At 34.3% G+C, this 19,987-nt stretch overlaps 2 protein-coding genes and 1 non-coding gene across 3 annotated transcripts; 1 reads left to right on the top strand and 2 right to left on the bottom strand.

The window, feature by feature from the left end:
* Positions 1 to 1,854: 1,854 nt before the first annotated feature.
* LOC117336037 (A disintegrin and metalloproteinase with thrombospondin motifs 6-like) lies at positions 1,855 to 5,811 on the bottom strand. Its single transcript, XM_033896374.1, has 5 exons — positions 5,619 to 5,811; positions 4,420 to 4,518; positions 4,064 to 4,234; positions 2,816 to 2,950; positions 1,855 to 2,519 (listed from the first exon to the last, which is right to left on the bottom strand). The coding sequence occupies exons 1-5, from the start codon at positions 5,731 to 5,733 to the stop codon at positions 2,341 to 2,343; spliced, it is 699 nt and encodes a 232-aa protein (XP_033752265.1). The 5' UTR covers positions 5,734 to 5,811; the 3' UTR covers positions 1,855 to 2,340.
* A 2,918-nt stretch (positions 5,812 to 8,729) lies between these two features.
* On the bottom strand, positions 8,730 to 13,425 carry LOC117336868. Its single transcript, XM_033897596.1, has 3 exons — positions 13,340 to 13,425; positions 9,690 to 9,874; positions 8,730 to 9,399 (listed from the first exon to the last, which is right to left on the bottom strand). Exons 1-3 carry the CDS (start codon positions 13,422 to 13,424, stop codon positions 9,235 to 9,237), a joined length of 435 nt encoding a protein of 144 aa, XP_033753487.1. The 5' UTR covers position 13,425; the 3' UTR covers positions 8,730 to 9,234.
* A 1,051-nt stretch (positions 13,426 to 14,476) lies between these two features.
* On the top strand, positions 14,477 to 14,669 carry LOC117336947. The gene has a single exon (XR_004534727.1). It is a non-coding gene; the product is annotated as a U2 spliceosomal RNA (small nuclear RNA).
* The last annotated feature ends 5,318 nt before the right edge of the window (positions 14,670 to 19,987 follow it).

Below are 19,987 nucleotides of genomic sequence, written 5' to 3'. Positions count from 1 at the left end.
CAATCTTTGTATTCACCTCATTGAAACTTGCCGATTTTTTCCGATTAAAGCGAATGTAGATAAATTGGTTATTTTGCTGTATTTCTGAAATATTCAAACTCATTTTTTGACAAATTACTCACTTGAGGCTAGCTATTCATTTTCAAATTATCCGAAAACAACAGAAAACGCTTATATAACACATATTTCACTCGTATGACAGAATATTTCGATATTCTGTCATACTCGTGAAATACATGTTATATCAAACGGGGAACCAGTCAATATCCTTTATATATATCCTTGCCAAAACTAGAAAAAATATGCTTCGATGCTAAACATTTATTAAAGAGAAAAATATATTTGTAACTAATTGCACCCTCTCATCTTGTCGCTATAAAATTGTTCAGTGTAAATTAATATCATCACAGTATTTCTGAATATCAGTATATTCAATAATTCAAGATCAACCTTATTTGCCTTATCTCACAATTGTGCAGAGGAGACAATTGCTGTGATATAATCGAAGAATAAAACACATTATCTAGCTGACCTTAAAGATCCAACCTTAGTCTAATTACAAATAGTCGGAAGTAGCTACAGTTATGATATATCTATTTCATAATACCAATTCATAGTGGAACTTAAAGTAAGATATACATGAAAAATGGAAATGAAATGATGTTGAATATAAACTATATTTATTATAAATATATCAATCATGGAGTATTGTATATAAATAACAGGCTTATGCCTGCAATAACTTATTCTGATATATATAGTTATATATATTATAAATATTTTCAGTATCAAACAATATGTATACAATGTATATGCATACATTAACTAACTGTACGAATGATGTGTTAATGTTTATGTTTGAATTATCTCCCTTTAACTCTTTGTTATACATGCACTTTTTTTAAAGTAGATCTATATATTTAATACTTCTATAAAAGGATCCAATGGCCACCTTTGGAGAACATTCATATAGGCTTTGCCTGTTATTCAATCCTTTTGACTAATAATATTAAATGTCAATAAAATTTGTTTTTATGAAAACAAATCACGCGATATTGGATATTTGAAACCAATCACGGGATATTGGATATCAATCCCAGGATATTGGATGTAAGTCATGTAATATTGAATATAAATCAAAGGATATTGGATATAAATCATTGGATATTGGATATAAATCACAGGATATTGGATATAAATCACAGGATATTGGATATAAATCACAGGATATTAGATATAAATCACAGGATATTGGATATAAATCACGGGATATTGGATATAAATCACGGGATATTGGATATAAATCACAGAATATTGGATATAAATCACGGGATATTGGATATAAATCACGGGATATTGGATATAAATCACGGGATATTGGATATAAATCACAGGATATTGGATATATATCACAGGATATTGGATATAAATCACTGGATATTGGATATAAATCAAGGGTTATTGAATATAAATGACGGGATTTAAGATATAAATCACGGAATATTGGATATAAATCACAGGATATTGGATATAAATCACTTGGTATTGGATATAAATCACGGGATATTGGATATAAATCACAGGACATTGGATATAAATCACAGGATATTGGATATAATTTACAGGATATTGGATATAAATCACGTATTTTGAATACATATCACAGAATATTGAATATAAGTCACGTGCTTTTGGATACAAATCACGTGAAATTGATATAAATCACATGATATTTTATACAAATCAAGAGATATTGAATAGACATCACAGGATATTCATATATATATCATCATCAATGCAAAATCAATCCATTTTGTTTACAAATGATCAAAACAAAATCTTTAAAACGGATTAACTCAGAAAGATAATCCAAATATTTCAAACATGATTTTCAGTTAACCATATCTAAAGACATATGATGATTGGATACATGCTAAATGAGAGAGGGATGGCATATATACGTATGGACAATTAAAAAAATGTTTAAAGGTGATTATGTGCAAAATATATTTAGGCATGTTAATGATTAAGAACAAATTTAGATGTTTCGATATAAATATTACGTAACCCCACTTCCAGATTTAAAGTTGAAGGATTTACTATATTGGAAGAGAATGGGGTGTTCACTTTTGGAAGCATTATAAAAGCCTACCCCAAAACGAGACGATGTTTTTGGGAGGAACGCCAACGCCAGGCAACAACATCAGCACACAGTTGGTGTAACCGAGGATATGATAAAAAAATCAACTAACAAAATGCTAAATAAAGATGAGCAAGTATAAGTTTTGTTTGGTTGTTTTCTTCTTTCTTCTTGCGTTTGTTAAGTTACCCGTTCAATATCTACACTGGAGTAACTGTGCGTATTTTAGATGTGTCCGCAATGTTATATCTGTAAACGTTACTCAGATCTGATAGGGCGATCAAGACGAAAGGAACAGCCAACATGACGGCTCCTAATACCCCCAACATCTTTGCCGACGTCCTCGAGTCATTGGCACTAGTCTTTCGGCGTATAGCCACTGATAATATAAGAAAGACACGTAAATTGCAATAAGATTTGTTTGAATGAATGTTCTTAATCTGATGTAATGTTTTCGTGAGTAATAGATAATGATATATTAATAAGTTATTTTTAGAGATTTTACTCCTGGAGATTTTAAAAATATCAAAACAGAACATAGAGTAAAGACCGAAGGTTGTTGTTTGAAGTTCTTAATATTGAGTCATAAGCGTTGAGTTGTAGGCATTGTGATCATTCCAAAGTAAATTGCTGAAATTATAATATTGTTTAAAGTAGGATACACTGTGTACTTACTACTGGTTTTTGTTTTGTCTATTTTTAATTCCAATTTGAGCTTATCAATGATGTCCACCAATTCGTCTGACGTCATGTTGACCATGGTGTTTTTGCAAGTGCAGTTTAAAGACTCAGATGAGCTGGAGCATGCAGCTGAAAATGTAAAATGTAAATGATAGTCCAGTGCTGGAACTTGTTATAAGCCAATCATCAAGAGACAGCAGACTTTCTAAATCTCTTATTGTGTCAGTTACGCATCACTATGACTTCTCCTGAAAGCTTACAGGGCAAAGTTAAAAAAAAGCGTCAAGCTGAAATTAGAAATAAAATCTAGATTTGATGGAAAAAAAGCATCAAATACAAATTAAAAATAGACAAACTAGCAAATAAAAAAAATATACATTTGCATAAATAATGATGAAAAATAAGACCATTTACAAATGAGGAGGAAAGAATAACACAAATCTCTGTACATGATCAGTATTTACCAAAAAAAAAAAAAAAAAGATAAGTAGAGAAACTCTACCTTCAGGCAAGCTTAAGGGGATTTATATGGATAAAAGTAAATATATAAATAAGTAAATAAATAAACCAATAATTTTGGCGTGTCATAAAATATCGGTAATATTTCATTATGGAAGAGCGAACAATCCCCTTATCATTAAATAATCAAACAAGACAAATAGTTATTTCAAATAAATATATAATTGATGATATTTCCTAACATATTCTTATATGTATCAAGTAACCACATGGTATAATTATACCAGCTGTGCAAAAAAAAAAAGTGTGACGTTCGAAATATTTTTCTTCCGATATAGCATTTTATGCGTCTTTTATATCCAACGCTTGTTGGTCCGAATTGAAACGTGCAAGGGGTCTTACTGTTGGAGGAAACCGGTCGACCCGGAGAAAACTACGTGGTCAGACAGGTGACCCCATACCTTTTCAAGTACAGTCGGGGAATCGAACCCCGGTCGCCTAGATGAAAGAAAGTTTCGAATTGTCTTTCCTATTCGTGCAGCTACAGTGCTTAGACGTTTTCTATTATTACTGAAGTAGCTGTAACAGGCTTATTAGTGTCAATAGGTGGACTGTGACCACTAGGGTACATATACACGTACAGTATACTTAAACAGCCTTGGTCAGTCAACAACATAGCGATACGAACATTTCAGATAGTTCCCTTTGATCTTCCATTAGAAAGTTTTTTGACGTTTTACCACCTTCAATTTCGAGTAAATCGAGTAACTGGAAAGTACATACTTGGACAAGGGTGACTGTTACATGGTACTATTTCCGAGGTATTTCCAGTACAGGCTGATCCATTTCCGACCGGAGTCGGGTTGTTACACGTCCTGGTTCTGGTCTTGGTCCCATTACCACATTCCCGTGAGCAGCTTCCATATGAACTCCAGTTGGAAAACCCGCCATTTACTGAAAAGGGCAGAGAAGGCACATCGCAATCAAACATTCGTTTGAAAGTAACAAAATATACACTGCACTAGGATGATGGTAAGTGAGACTTGATATTTATATTTTTTTCATAAACACAAATGGACATTCCAGAGAAGAATTATGGGGAAACTCAATAATAAACAATCAATTCACACATTACTCACAATTTTCGCAGTAAGTTCCGAAGTAGTTTCCGGTACATATGCACTGGTGTGTACATATAGTTCCGTTATCACAATGTAAAGGATTAGAGTTGTCCATGGCTGTAAAGCAAAATACAGATATGAACATTTCCGATGTTTAGAAATGTTATAAAATCGTTGTTATCTAAAAAAAAAGTGGATATTTTCATTCGATATTTCGGATGACATGACGCTTAAATGCCGACATGGTTTACCTTGCATTTTGAATTTTGTTGTATTCAGTTTATTTGGTGTCTATATTTTCACGTGGTAGTATGTTCGCGTAGGGATATTTTTGCTGACTTTTACATGCTCGCGAAGTGAGCGAAAATTTTCAAGGCGTGAATATTTCCTATTTTGCAGTATATTTTTTTCAAAGTGATTTAGAGATTTATGATCATTCTTTTTATGCAAACTATAAATTGTTTAGAGCTGATCGTCAACAACAAATGAGGCTACTCGGTTGGTTCCAAAGACAACCATAGCTAAAAATACGCATAATTGAATGCACATGTAGCATTATCTGCTTCAATCGAGCCTATAGAGTGGCCAACATCAGTTGGTATGCAGGTTACATTTGATAATACTACTTGTAAGGAGCGGCAATTATCATTCAAGTCCTTGGTGTATTGTTGAATATTTGATTTGATAATAGTTTGGATAGTCAAAGACTGTACCCTAAGAGAAAATTATTATATTTTGTGTCGTAATGTTAAAATTTCAAAAATGGTATTTTTCAATTTCTATCATAGTCTAGTTTTTATCATTGTGATTATTGAATTGATATAAACCAGGTTGCAAACAGAACGCAGTTTTTATTCGATCTAGACACAGACGTCTGCTTCTGGTTAGTATTGATGAAAAAAATATTTGCCCCCTACTGCTACTATAGCTACAAGTGTAACACTTGAATTGAAAATCTACGTTACATGGACTGTAGAACGGAAGTAGACCTGATAGGTCGCCAATTATAGTTAGTATTGTTTATAGAGCTATCGACCAATCAGATCTACTTCCGTTCCACAGTCGATGCATAGCAGATCTTAAAGTGAGTGTTATACCTTTTTGATATATTAGAGTTAGGGCCTATTTTTTTCTATAAATACTAACCGGAAGCAGACGCCTGTGATCTAACCCAGATTTGTCTCATTTAGTGTTCGCTACATGACATCTCAACTTACCCTGATCACAGCTTTCTTTTAGCAGATTTCCGTGACGTACACAGCTATATATACAGGAACGCCCGGTAACACACCGATTAGGTTTACACATATCCATAGCTAAATTGATATACATGTATATAAATTTACATATATAAACTACAAATTGGTTTATTGTTTGATATGTAAATCATGCTGATCCCATTAATGGTTAACACTTAACATATCATAATTGTGTTTTGATAATATTCTAAAGCATTTGAATACATTAACTGTTATCAAATACAATGCCAGAAACGCAGGAAAATAAAACATTAAGTTATATTATTAAATAAAGGGGGGGGGGGGGGGGGGGGGGGGGGGGGGGGGGGGGGGGGGGGGCGGTGTTACTCACAAACCCAGATCGCAAAGACATCCGCTAAAGCTTGTCCTGTAATGGAAATTAAATCGTAACAAAATATTTAAATCATACATTTGAAATTATAAAAAATAAGACAACTATCCTATCTTCGTCCGTGATATATAATAATTCGATATAAACATAAATATTAATTTCGATATAAAGACTTTTAAAAGTAATCAATTGTCTTTAATTCTAACAAATGTCGATGACGCGTGGCGAAATAATGAAGACTTTTGCTTAATGTATTAGATTCATTATCAATTGAAGTCAACATGAATGTAAACATAATTTTATATGGTGTCGTCTTTATTTTTCGTTATTTTCAGTGACTTCCAAATTAACATCCTTAAATTACGGTGGCTGATTTGTGTCATTTCGTCTTTTCGCCCAGAAAAGACGAAAATGAAATATCTAAATTCTCGTTCTTTCGTCTTTTCGCCCCGAACGAAAAGACGAGCATTAACAAACTTTAATTCTCGTCTTTTCGCCCCGAAAAGACGCGAAAATACGAAATTAATGCACGCTAATTAGCGACCCTAATTCTCGTCTTTAAGTGTTTAGAATTCTCGTCTTTTCGTCTTTTCACCCTGAAAACACGAAATTTAATAAACAATTAAAAAATGATTATATCATGGAATTTTCTGGATATTGTATGTGGTCATTTTTTGTAACTCTACCTTTACACCAAAGTTTCACACATAAGATTGTTGTGAGTATTTTTGTTGTAAATTAAGCTGTTAGTTTAAGGTGGCGGCGGTTTTGTATTCCCCACCTTGGACCAAAGTTCGATTCATATGGTTGATTTTATGAATATCAACTTGTATTGCAAGTTTATTTCTATTGTCGTTTAATAAATAAACGGCCAAACGGCCAATTTCAATTCAAGCTATGGTTTTAGTTGTTTGTCTTCTTTGGTCAACAAGCTTGTCATGTCCGAAGTCATGTATAACAAACCTTAATTCTTGTCTTTTTGCTTTTCGCCCCGAAAAGACGACAATTAACAAACCTTATTTCTCGTCTTTTTGCCCGAAAAGACGAAATTTAACAAACCTTAATTCTCGTCTTTTCGCCCCGAAATGACGAAACTCACAAACCTTAATTCTCGTCTTTTCGTCTTTTCGCCCCGAAAACACGAAATTAAACAAACCTTAATTCTCGTCTTTCCTTGTTTTCAGGGCGCACAGACGAGAATTAAGGTTTGTTAATTTTTGTCTTTTCGGGGCGAAAAGACGGGAATTAAAGTTTGATAATTTTCGTCTTTTCGTCTTTTCGGGGCGAAAAGACGAGATTTTAAAACACGAAAAGACGAGAATTAAGGTCGCTAATTAGCGTGCATTAATTTCGTCTTTTCGCGTATGACTTGTCGTCTTTTAGACGAGAATTAAAGTATGTTAATTCTCGTCTTTTCGGGGCGAAAAGACGAAAAAACGAGAATTTAGATATTTCATTTAACGAAATGGCACAAATCTTCCACCGTAGTAAATAGTGAATTAATTGATTTCCCACGATTCGTAACCACGTCACACATATAATTTCCATGGCGTTTGTGTATCCCTCCCAGCTATTAAGTCCGCCCCACTATTAATTAGGATGAGGGAATTGCAATATGCTAACTATTCAATTAAGGCGACCGTTTTGTTGCTATGGTTTCAGATAGGTTGATTTTTAATATCAACAATGGACTATTGTAATAAATTATTACCATTCCTAATAAATTCATTTCTTCTTTTGAATCGTAGAAAAGAACACATGAAAATCTAACATGACAAAAAAGAAACTACAAATACGAGGATTAACTTACAATGTTGCGTAGGTTATCAGAAATATCTACAATGGAACACGATTGAAATTTAACCGCGTGCCATTGTAGTTATTTCTTGGGTGCCTAAACAGTAAGTTAATGCGCAATTAAATGCGCAAGTCGTTAGAATATATACCCTCAAAAAACATGCAAGAAGTAAAGATGTTTTACACACTGTGTGATTCTTCATACGAAGCTTCGTCGCTGTACAGGAAATACGGTTTCGAAGTCTTCTTTTCCCATTGACAATAGCCGGTTGATGGTGTGTCGAGCACAACAAACCAGCCATTATCAGCATTACATCCGGCGTGACCACCACTTGCACGGTTCATGTAGAACCGACGTGTGATGATTGGCTTTCTGAAAAGGAAATGCAGACTATCAAATTGATTGTCATATTGCTGTATAAACTTATATTATTCCAATCATCCTTTGGTAGAATTTCATTGTTTGATGGCTAAATTATGCAATGAGCAATATTAATATATTCTAAGCATTAGGTTAAAAAATGCAAAGTATTTGCAAAATACGCATCATATATTATTACTTTGGAGACGACTAGAGAGTTAGATACAGTGAACCCAATTTAATTTAACTGCATCATGCGGTCACTCAAGGGTTGTAAATGAAGCTCGTTAGAGACGACGGAAATAATTGACATATTTGTGTTAAAGGTGTTAAAATCTTAATGCGGATGAAAAAAGACCAATAATCAAATAACTTCCATATGTTTAATATTGAAATTCAACAGCAAGTTTATTACAAGTGTAGACTTTGAACAGTGTTACCATTAAAACGCATTAACACGTGACAATCAGGTAACAAGGAAAATACCGTCCACCTGAGAATGCTAATGCATAGTCCAAATCATTAAAGTGACACTTCAATTGTTTGAGTAAATGTCGGATTTCTCATACTTACGTGTGTCTGCAAAATCCCGATTTGCCAGCAATTGGATAAACATGTAATCAATAATTAACATAATAAAGAAAATATCACAATATATGTAATAACTTCATTCCAATGACAACCAAACATCCAATATTACTTGACTGTTTGTGACATTTAAACGAATTCAATATACTAGCTAAAAGTCAATGTAGAAATGGCAAAATATGATTGACAAGCCTTTAGATAAGGACAAGAAGTAGATGATATTACGATCAAGTCTTTATGTTCTGTGAAGAATGTTTGCTTTATTTCCGACCTTCGATATTTAAATAGTGGTATTGCTGTGTTAGCAACATATGAACCAGCATTGTTGCAATGAAACAGCCCTGGTTTTAGTTGTTTCTACAATGACATGAATTGGCGTGTAGTAATTGCGTGTGCATTAACTTTTTGTTGATATAACAATATCTTTCATTAAGTGGGGGTTATTTTAGTTTAAAAAAAATTACATTGGTCGTCAGACTGGGGAGGTTTGTGAATACCTACCCATAAATAGAATCATAATTTGTTGTTGATTGTGAATTAAGGTCATTCCATGATGAATACAGAATCCTGTATTTGTTAAACCAATTCGTCTTGTTAGAACCAAGAGCATCAAATACGACGTATGCTTTCTCCGTACCACCGGTCACAAACGACACTCGAACCTGCAGGGAAGAAAGCGTTTATAGACGTCATTTCCGGTAGTCGTTACAATATGTTACTAGCAATTATCGTTACAATAATTGAATGGCCGTACAATGGTATTAAAGCAAGCTACTCAATAATTAGCAATAAGGATCAAACGGGGTCTTAATGGACATTCTTTTCAATTGTATGACCTAACGGAAACAATAACATAAATGCAGACTACCAGCCTGATGAAAGCATAGAATACATTCAGAATGCTCTTTACTGATTTGATTGTAGTTTAATGTAAAATTATACAAAGACTTACTGCACTTAGGCTGTAGTTAGTCCAGTCGTCAACGATCGAAGACTTGTAGGTCTTACTGTCAGATGCTATGGACATGGCCTCCTCATCCCCTTCGTTAACTGTGTGGTTGCCTGTCCAAAGGTCTAACAGATTTTTCGCTCCTCCCATGTCTTGCCCATGGGCATACTTCATTACCAGCGTCCATCCTTAAGTACCAAAACAAGCACAACAAGCTATTTTTACTTTTTTTTTCTATCTTCGAGGAAAAGGTATCGATAAAGTATATTTTTATGATTTGTGATCTTTCTTGTCATTTGGTCCATACATTTATTCTGAGCGGCACAAGTTAATCACATCATCTAATAATTGGTATGTGACTATGATCGCGTGAATGTTATCACTGTGATACCTGGTCATCTCTCTATACTAATACCTCTTTTATGAGGTGGTAGCAATCACAGACGAGACGAGAAAAGGGTGACATGTTTGAGCGGTGAACATGGAATCATCGATATATTATAAAAAGAAAGATGATGAACTTGTCTTAAAACATTAGATAGAGTAGTCTTCTTAATTTTGATGATAAAAATAATGGCTATGTACTACTTACAGCGAGTTATAAAGTATGTTCTTTTATATCATTTTATCAATGCGTTTTTTGTATTGGTCAGGAACATCGCCGACGACAAAAACGGAAGATAATACTAAAATGATTACGTAAAATGTACTGGTAGATTTATTTGTTTCAGGTTTTAAAACAATCGTATTTGACGAGAATTTGACGAGAAGCGTATTTGTTGTGAATAATATTGATTAACGTTTTAAATAACGTTTTACTGGTATTCATAGAAGTCTTAAGTATTTTGCCCCTATCCTGAAGTATTTAAGGTAACTCTATTCGATCTTTGTTTTATGTACGAATGTATTACATATACCTATGGTGTGACATGTCCTTCGTAAGTTTTAAAATCCAGCTCATCAATAAACGTTTATAGAAATTATCAAAGTGTAATACATTTCGGGATTTTTAATATGTATGCTAGTTTTTTCAGGAAAACAAGTTATAAGGTAGGTAATATATCTAGTACATCTCATTGTCATTACTACATCCCCTTGCTTAACATGACGTCATAACATAAATTAGTTTCGATGACGTCTACCCGTTCATATTTGAAAAAAAAGTCCAATGGTTTTGAATAATGCGTCTGCTTCGGCCTAAATCGACCTTTGTCAATTAGGAACATGGTGATCGGCCCAAGGCGACTTTGACGTTCAATTATGTAGTTAATGAAATGTATGATCGGCTCATTTCCGTAGGTCATTACACGGTCATTTAAGGATTGAATAAAGTTATGTTGAGGTGTATGGGGGTATAAACCTCAATAGGTCTTGAGACAAATTTTATGAACTGCGAAGCAGTTCATGATAAATTTGTCTCAAGACCTATTGAGGTTTATACCCCCATACACCTCAACATAACTTTATTTAATCCTTATATTTATATTTTTTGATATTTTGTATATATTTTGTCCTTGGCAAATAGGGACTTGTGCAAGTCTACCACGGAACTTACCGAAATGTACGTGCTATTACTTTCAGGATTTCTTTCGTGAACAAACTTAATAACGAATTAAAACAAATATTATTTTTAATGGAATTTATTTCATATAAATATGATCACTTTTGAAAATGATATAGTCCAAGCTCGATAAATGTATTCCTACGCCAGACTTGATATAGTTCATTGAAAAATGACTTGAGTTAACTGTGGTAGGTTCATTGAGTCTGAATTAAGTGGAAATATAAATATTGTGTAAATGAATGGTAAACAAGTGTAAATCCATGGATGCTTATGAAACCTTCTCGTAAATTATTAATATACTGCCAATAGTCAAAAAGCACGACAACCATCTTTGTTAAAATAGAAATATTAGAGATTTGACTAAAATGATATTATTATTATATGATGTGGAAAGAGTTGATATGACCAACACAGACCCTTAGCCCTTGACATGATTGATAAGGCTACCAGGAAACTGAATATGTTTGTGTGTGTATGTATATCCTGTGTCTGTGTATGAGGATGTGTGTGTATGTTTTGTATGTTTGTCAATATTTTCATGATTAGGAGTATGTATTATTATGCAGGATGGAGATAATGATTGTTGAGGGATGATGATCTGTTGATGGGTGAAGGATGATGATGATGATGATGATGATGTTTGTTTGAAAACAAAGATGAAAATGTTTGTTGAAAATGATTATGATGATTGTGATTATTGATGATGATGATGATGATGATGATGATGGTTGATGGATGATGATGATGAAGATATTATGATGATTAGTTTGATAATGTGATGATTGTGATGTTTTGTTGAAGGCGATGGTGATAAAAAAATGAGGATGAGATGAGGATGAGATTTTGATGATTGTATGATGATGATAACTATGGTGATGATTATAATGATTTGAATGATGATGAAATGATGATGACCATGATGATGATGCGAATAATGATTATATTATGGTGATATTATGATATTATGATGATGATAACATTGTGATGATTAGTATGATGATGAGAATATGATGTTGATAAAGATGATTATGATATTATCATTATAATGATGATAGTGATGATGATGAGATCATGATGACTATGATTATGAGAGGATGATAAATAGTAGGATGGTGATATCATAAAGATAGGATGATGATGATGATAATGATGATGATGATGATGATGATGATGATGATGATGATGATTAGTTTGTTGATAAGATGATGGTTTGATTAGTTTGATAATGTGATGATAATATTATGATGATATTACGAAGATATGATGATAACGATGATGGGAGTATGACGACGACGATGATGATGAAAGACCTAGTTTGTGATGATGGTGAAGATGATAGTATGAAAAACATATCTATTGGAAGTGATGTATGTATGTGTGTGTGATTATTAATGTATTTATGCATTGAAAATGTCTTAAAAATTAAACAGTTTTAAAAAAAATGATGTTATACTTGATCATTGAAAACTTTTATTCATGCTAAATTTGGTAGCATACGATTCACTAAATGGTCATAGAATTGAGTACCGTTTTCACAGCACTAAAGATTAATATTTAGTCACAGGGAATGACTTTTACCTATTTATATTTTTTCCCCGATTTCCTCTCGTAGACTTATAGTTTTATAATGTACATTCATTCATTCATTATATATCGTTTATCTAATTGTTAACCAGGAAACACGTTACATAATGTATCAATATCTTCGTGTTCACAAAGGTTGTAAGGTATTTGAAGCGCTATGCAATTTCTTTTACACAGAGACAATTTGTCGTTTTTAGAAACGGTAGATACTTGTTTTTGAGCGTCAACTCTTACACAATATATTTTCGTTATTCATGACGAGGTGCCCTTTATGATACATTCGTTAATCAAACATCATGTGATGTCATATGTATCCTGACATAGTAAAATATCTAGTACTTAGGTAATTTTATATATTTACTGATTCATTCACCTTATGCCTCAGTATCAAACCGATATGTAATTATAATAGGTACACCTAAGAAATGTACTTAGATAATTACAAATATTCTGGCTAAAACGCTAATTTTTATTAGGAACATAAACTCATTGTGTAAATACCTACCTTCGTTGGGGTATCCAAAAATGACCAAGAAACTTGGAACGGTGGCGACGACCAAAATGAATCTTAGGGTTCTTGCAGTGTACATTGTGGAGATCTGAAACTAATAATAGATATGTAATGATAAAAAATGATGCAGGAGACGTTCTGCATTGAAGAAACAGTTGTAAAGGCTAAGCGGTTATGTCGATGGGTACAGTGTAATTCATTCGAATCCCAAAGAGCATTGTTTTGCCTTTACAAAGGAGATACATAAAACATGTACCTTACCACTCATACGAGTCTCGTACAATGTCGTAACACTACGTAGTGGATCACATTGATATAAAAACACCAACGAAAACAAGGCATGAGTGAAGTTGCTAAAACAATAAGTACTTTACGAAAATAAAGTTTATCTCTTTGGATAGGATATTTGCCTTGATATCAGATGTTGATATGCTGTAGAAATGACAGATCTGGCTAATGTTGTGTGAAATATTCACATTGTACGAATGTACATGTATTTTGTACTTCATGCTTTCCATGATACATCAGAGTGCGATAAAATTGTTAAATTGTGAGAAAATTGAAAATCACATTCCTGAGAGCAACATCATTTTATTTTCAACATTTACTTTTCCTGGAATCATACCTCTTCCTAAGAGTTGAACATCTTGTCGCTGGTAAACCTAGCTTTCTTTGCTTAGTCTTACTTTCGGAGAATTTCCACTGGTATTGAAAGGTTTTACCAAATTAATGTGAAGACTGTTTAACCAAATTTATATCCAATACACCAATTCAGCACCAATTATATGCATGACTTAACGATGGCGTTACCTGATAAAATAATTGAAGTAGTCGTCTTTTTTTTCACCTCTGTCAATGAACGTTTAGAAATGCTTTAATTTCTTATCAAACGTAAATGTTAAACCCGAAGTAGAATCTATTCTAGACTAGATCCGGTCCTTTCGGGTCATATTAGCTTTTAGGTAGAGTTACATTCCTTCCACCATATCGCGATACGTTACACGACGCGGGTGGAAATGCAGTGCCGCGGATGCAAACTCGTCCTCGCAAAATAGAACATACATCTTCAATGCATACTAACGTATTAGCACTTCAAACTCTTACAGACGATTTTCACCTTAACAAGACGGTATCGCTTCTTGATCTTTTGGCTAAGATCAAAGTGTAGTATCTGTTCTTATCAGCGTAATATCTGATACGTACCCCAACGGGGTACTTTGATATTAAACTGATTTTTGGACACAGGTGAGATGTCAGGGGCTTGCTCCGCTCTTACCACGGGTTGGCCCAATATGGCAGTACCTCCGGGAATGGCCCACTCCTCCCACGGAAGGAGATACAAAAATTAACATTAATTTATTCCAAACCAGAAGTACCCAGCGGTATTTATTTAATGGTCACATTAATGAATATTTCACTAGCCGATCACCCATAACCTAAACGTAAAATAGGTACATAGGTACATATGTACTATTCTTGTTGTTTGCAAATGTGTTGTTTTTATTTGTTTTTGCATGTGTGTTGTTTATGTGTGTATCTTTTTTCGGTGCGTTGCTTATGTGTGTATTTTGTGTTGGTGAGTTGTTCATGTTTGTGGGTGTTTTGTTGTTGTGTTTTTATGCATTTTTGTCGGTGTGTTGTTTATATGTGCTATTTTTTGTTTATGTTGCATCTGATTGCCGTTTCATGTCTGTCTATATTTGCTTGATTGTCACATTCCATTATACTATCTGTTTGTATAGGCTAATGAAGTGCATGGAACAGAAATTAAGCTCTGATGACTTGACATTATTTCATCACCCAATATTGATTTACCACGATTTCTTAGAAAGACCTGTCACTGTTGACTGTTGTCTTTTAAATCTCAATATGTTTATTGTATAGAACTAAACAAACACTGTTTTATAATTCATCAGACAGCGTAGTGTGCAAGCTGTATATATATTTTGATGCAATCTCCTGTAAATGGAAGTCAGCATCTCTATGGTAACTTTTATACTTCAGAATGATTTTATATATTTATATAAGTAGAAAACAGAAGTAGTCCTGTGTTAGATAGAACTTTTATACTGGTTTTAATTGGTGAGGTTTTGTTTTAACCATGTTTAAACTAGTGTAAAGCTACAAACTGGTCTTGTCAGGCAATATCCATAAATTCTTAGCAGTCTGAACCGGTTGTCCTCCGCGAGGGAGGAGCTAAGCTAATGAAGTGGGGAACTGGAGCCCAAAATTAGGCTCTCTCTTAGATTAAGCCAAGCTTAAAACAATCACTTCTTTTGGATACATAACTCTTATATTAATACTTAGACTCGGGTTCAGAGTCAGGCTGACAAATGACATGTATAAGTAACGGTAATACTATGCTCCAAGTAAGGATGATGTGTATGAGGCGCCTGTGCTTGAGTGTGATTCCCTGTTAGTGAATTATATATATATATATATATATTGATATTGACTCAGATATTCAGGCAAAACAAAAAGAGAAATAGCGATATTGAATTTTTGTGATTGGGTGACAACCTTATGATAAAATAGTAAAAACATCATGATACACAATTACATAACAATTAAGATTGACAAAATGAGATACTCTTGTGAAGAATTCCGGGACAGTAGCAAGATGGATTGATACCACTGCAAAATTAGAGATCAAACAAATATGGCAGCTACGAGAGGAACACCGGCCATACCGCCTTTTCTGTGGAGAAGGAAATAAAAAGCTGGATTGCCATGTCTGAGCAAATAGCCAAGCTAAAAATAAAAATATGGCAACATCTTACTTGTTTCCTTGTGTTTTTTTTGGCAATTTCTGAAGCAATGGTTTGACAGCCTAGAAGTAGATTGGCAAAGTAATATTGAATTTGCCGTAGAGAAGTTTAAACAACGGTCATTTCCAAGCGAGCTATCTCGCCCCCCCCCCCCCCCCCCCCAAAAAAAGGGGTAAGAGCTGGACCGTAGTCACAATAAAATAATTATCAATGGATCATATAGGGACCACAGAACCAAATCAAAAATAGAATGTGGGTTTTCCCCGTTTGGGCAGAAGATTTAATAGGAAGGTGAATACATCGGGGCCTACTGATTGGATATTAAGGTGAGAGAAGTTTCCAAAGTTTTAATACGTGGGTCGGGCAATACATATAGATGTAAAATATATAGAAAAACAGTTATTTTTTTGCTAGCCTGTTTTTGTCAGGGGGAGGTAAGTAAGTGTGTATTTTGTTGTTAATTTAGATGGATTTTTGGTGCTGATTTCAATACAAGATGGCGGCCCCCATATAAAAAAAGTTCAAATTGGTGGAATTTTTTATAATTCCATTTAGAGGTTTCCGAGATGACATACTTCAAAATTATTGCTACTGGACCAGTGTTGAAAACTCCATTTAAGCAGTACAGTGATAAACGTTAACATTACCGTCTATGGGAAATCATTTGGTTCCGTGGTCCCTATAGGGAGCTACCGGATTTGACATTTTATGCCGTTCAGCGTCCCTGGACACCAGATTACGGGACCCATCTGAACATGTTCGGCTGGGATCTTCATCATGGAGGTATTTTGGCAGAATTTAAGCAGGAAATAAGATTCTGAGCTTGTTTATAATGAAAATATGGGCCTGTGTACAGTGTAAAGGGGGCCATAGACCAGGTTAATAGGAAAATATAGTATTTATTTCAATGGTAGCTGTATAACGCGTGTTTCGTAGTCCCGTGGTGTGTCTGGTTGTTCTGTAGTCAGTACCCCGGTTCGATTTTTGGTGTTTTTTCTGGTTGTACTCTTGACTCTAGCCCGGTTCGGTGTTCGGTGATGTGATTGGTTGTTCTGTTGTCACTACCCCGGTTCGATTTCTGGTGGTTATTTTGGTAGTTTTGTTGTCCCTAGCCCGGCCCACTGTCCTGTGTGTGTGTTTTGACTCAATTATATACAAAAATGCTCTTTTCTTAGTTTTTTTTAGATAAAGGCGAGAAATAAGGGGGGTGGGGAGATAGCATGGAGTTATCTCCCCTTGATCTTCAGGGTATTTCTTATTTGTTTATATTTTTCAGTAGTACAATATCAATACTCTTATATGACCAAAAGACATCTGTCTGGATTTAAAATTCAGCAAGATATTTCTATTTTAACTAAAAATTTGTTTCAATTTTTATGTCCTTTTCTTATACGAATCTCCATCTCCGGTACCAATATAAGACTTGACCTACCAGCCCAAGACTTGCAGCCAGCCACTTCCTATTTGGACATCATACCCTATGGTCCTATCCTGTCCCAGAAAAGTTAAATTTGAAAAATGTGTACAATTCTATACAGTGATTTGTTTCTTCTCAGTTAGGGTCCAGAGTCTTTACAGGACATTATGAAGTGCAGCCGAATATGGGAATCCATGGAGCAGCAGGACAGCACAAGGGTGTCCATATTTAACAACAAAATAGCCACACTCAAGCAGGAGCTGGATGGACTAAAAAAGTGAACTGTATTGTGGTAGGAAAATTAAATGACATGGTGTCAAATGAAAGAAAAGCAGGAAAACTTCTTGGATGAATGAAGACGACGTCCCTCCTCACTTAATCAGATGATTCTTTATTCAAAAGAAACATAGAGTAAAGGGGAACTGTCAAAAAGAAGAACAGAAATAGGAAAAGAATAAGTTGTGTATAGTACTGTTAGTTTGTATATAAAAAGGGAAAATAACACGAAGGTTATATTGTTGTTGAGTTATTATACGATATATTGGCATCAGAAAATGATAACAAGCTTTACTTCTTATTCTTTACAAAATATATCAATATCTGTAGCGATGCAAAAAAACCAAAAAAAAACAACTTAAATCAGTTAAACAAAATTAAAAGTTATTCAAAAGGTTCTGTGTATTTTGCTAGCAATTTTTACAAATCATTGTGTAACTGCTAGACATCTCAGAACCCGAGTTGCTAAAGGTCAAGGTATACCAGTATAAGAATATTATATAAACAGACTATTCTTGTAAATCGATCAAAACTAATATTTATCCACCCTATATCATTTCTAAAGAAACTACACACATAGGCCAATCTTCCGTAAAAGGTCTGAATATGGATACTTGATATCCTCACAGTAAAATGTATAAAAACATCTAAAGAGAATGATAATTTACTATACCAGAGGGTACAATATTACAAGTAGATACATCTTAAAAGTCCGAATCAACCATAAAGGAATTATCCTAGCTTGAAACAAAATTATTTCGCCATATAAACTTGTAGTATTCCTGTTTATATTGGCAAATGTCTGTTCTTACATGCACAGCAGAAGCTTTGTCAAACTCAAGTACAAAAAATTCGTCTTGTTTTCCTCTGTGTGCGTGCGTGCGTGGGTGGGTGCGTGCGTGCGTACGTATGTGCGTATCCTACCAGCTGCCCAACATTCCTATTACTTACCGAACAATTAAACGTTATTAACACTATATGAAGACACGTTTGTTCTCCTATCAACCGATTCAACCGTGACATCACTGCTATACATTATACATTAGAGCAATCAGAGTTTCACAACTCAATAGTTCGGACGCGATCTGGAAAAGAAAATCAAAATTGGCGTATATTCGTTCAGGGTTACTTTATACAGAAGCTAGAATAAACAATCAATCCAGATACGTACAGAATTGTAGAAAAGGGTTTAGAATTGAGAAACAACTTTGGTCTCGGAGGTATTTGCATTTTATTTATCGTCCTATTAACAGCCTAGGTCATTTAGGGACCTGCCTGGTTTTTGAGGTGGAGAAAAGCCGGGGTTTCCGGAGAAAACCACCGATCTACGGTCAGTACCAGGTAGCTGCCCCATGTGGGTTTCGAACCCGCAACCCAGAGTTGGAGGGCTAGTGAGAAAGTGTCGGGACACTTTAACCACTCGGTCACTGCGGCCACCTGGTCTCTGAGGCTGCAAAGTCACAAACTAATGTAAACAACTGATTCAAATGTAAAGTATATTTGCTATGGCAGGTACCCGTCTCATTTTTAGGCTAGGGTAAACCATCTATGTTCAGAGTATGTTCAAAGCAATTAACGATACGAAGCTCAATTTGCAGATAAAATGTTTTCGTTTATGTTGATATGCCTCTCTGTTTATTACAAAAAGAAGAGTAAAGTAAATAAAAAAATGTGATATTTGTCTCCAAGGAATATGATAATGAAACATTTTTTAACATTTCTAGACTAAATATTTGATAGTGTGGGATTAGGCCTTATTAGTCCAACAGCACATTACCAACTGGCCAAGTCATCGAACAATGGGAAAGTCATTTTCATAATTTCTTCTAAGTTACTTTTCAGAGGCGAATTATATATCTGTAAACGATTAAAATCTTGCGGAAATACAACGGATGCTATATAAAATAGAGAAGTATTCGTGCATTGCGTGGAATATTCGTCGGCTAATATACAATTATGGCATTTCTCAATTCAGTCAGCCTGCGTTCACGTGATCAAAAGCAAAATAAAACTCACAAAAATGTCAAATTTCAAACTCCGAACTTCACACATCCCGACCACATTGTCATCGTTTCTAACAACAGTCATTGAAATCCATCATAAATTATAACAATTGCATTCACATGATCCAAACTCATTGGACAGCATGTTGTTCATATAGTTTATAAAGTTTTGTATTAC

Source organism: Pecten maximus, chromosome 10 (assembly GCF_902652985.1).
Source record: "Pecten maximus chromosome 10, xPecMax1.1, whole genome shotgun sequence".
In the NCBI taxonomy this organism is placed as follows: domain Eukaryota; kingdom Metazoa; phylum Mollusca; class Bivalvia; order Pectinida; family Pectinidae; genus Pecten; species Pecten maximus.
The sequence above is the reverse complement of the archived record's forward strand: the minus strand, read 5'-3'. Positions and strand labels throughout refer to the sequence as shown.

Bases quoted from the DNA above. Each gene is read 5' to 3' on its own strand.
- LOC117336037 (XM_033896374.1), bottom strand. From the start codon at position 5,733: ATGTATATCAATTTAGCTATGGATATGTGTAAACCTAATCGGTGTGTT. The intron at 4,235-4,419 runs GTGAGTAATGTG...TGCCCTTTTCAG, and splicing joins CGGAACTTACTGCGAAAATT to TAAATGGCGGGTTTTCCAAC. The intron at 2,951-4,063 runs GTATGTACTTTC...TTACATTTTCAG, and splicing joins TAACAGTCACCCTTGTCCAA to CTGCATGCTCCAGCTCATCT.
- LOC117336868 (XM_033897596.1), bottom strand. From the start codon at position 13,424: ATGTACACTGCAAGAACCCTAAGATTCATTTTGGTCGTCGCCACCGTT. The intron at 9,875-13,339 runs GTAGGTATTTAC...TTGGTACTTAAG, and splicing joins TTTTGGATACCCCAACGAAG to GATGGACGCTGGTAATGAAG. The intron at 9,400-9,689 runs GTAAGTCTTTGT...TCTTCCCTGCAG, and splicing joins CTAACTACAGCCTAAGTGCA to GTTCGAGTGTCGTTTGTGAC.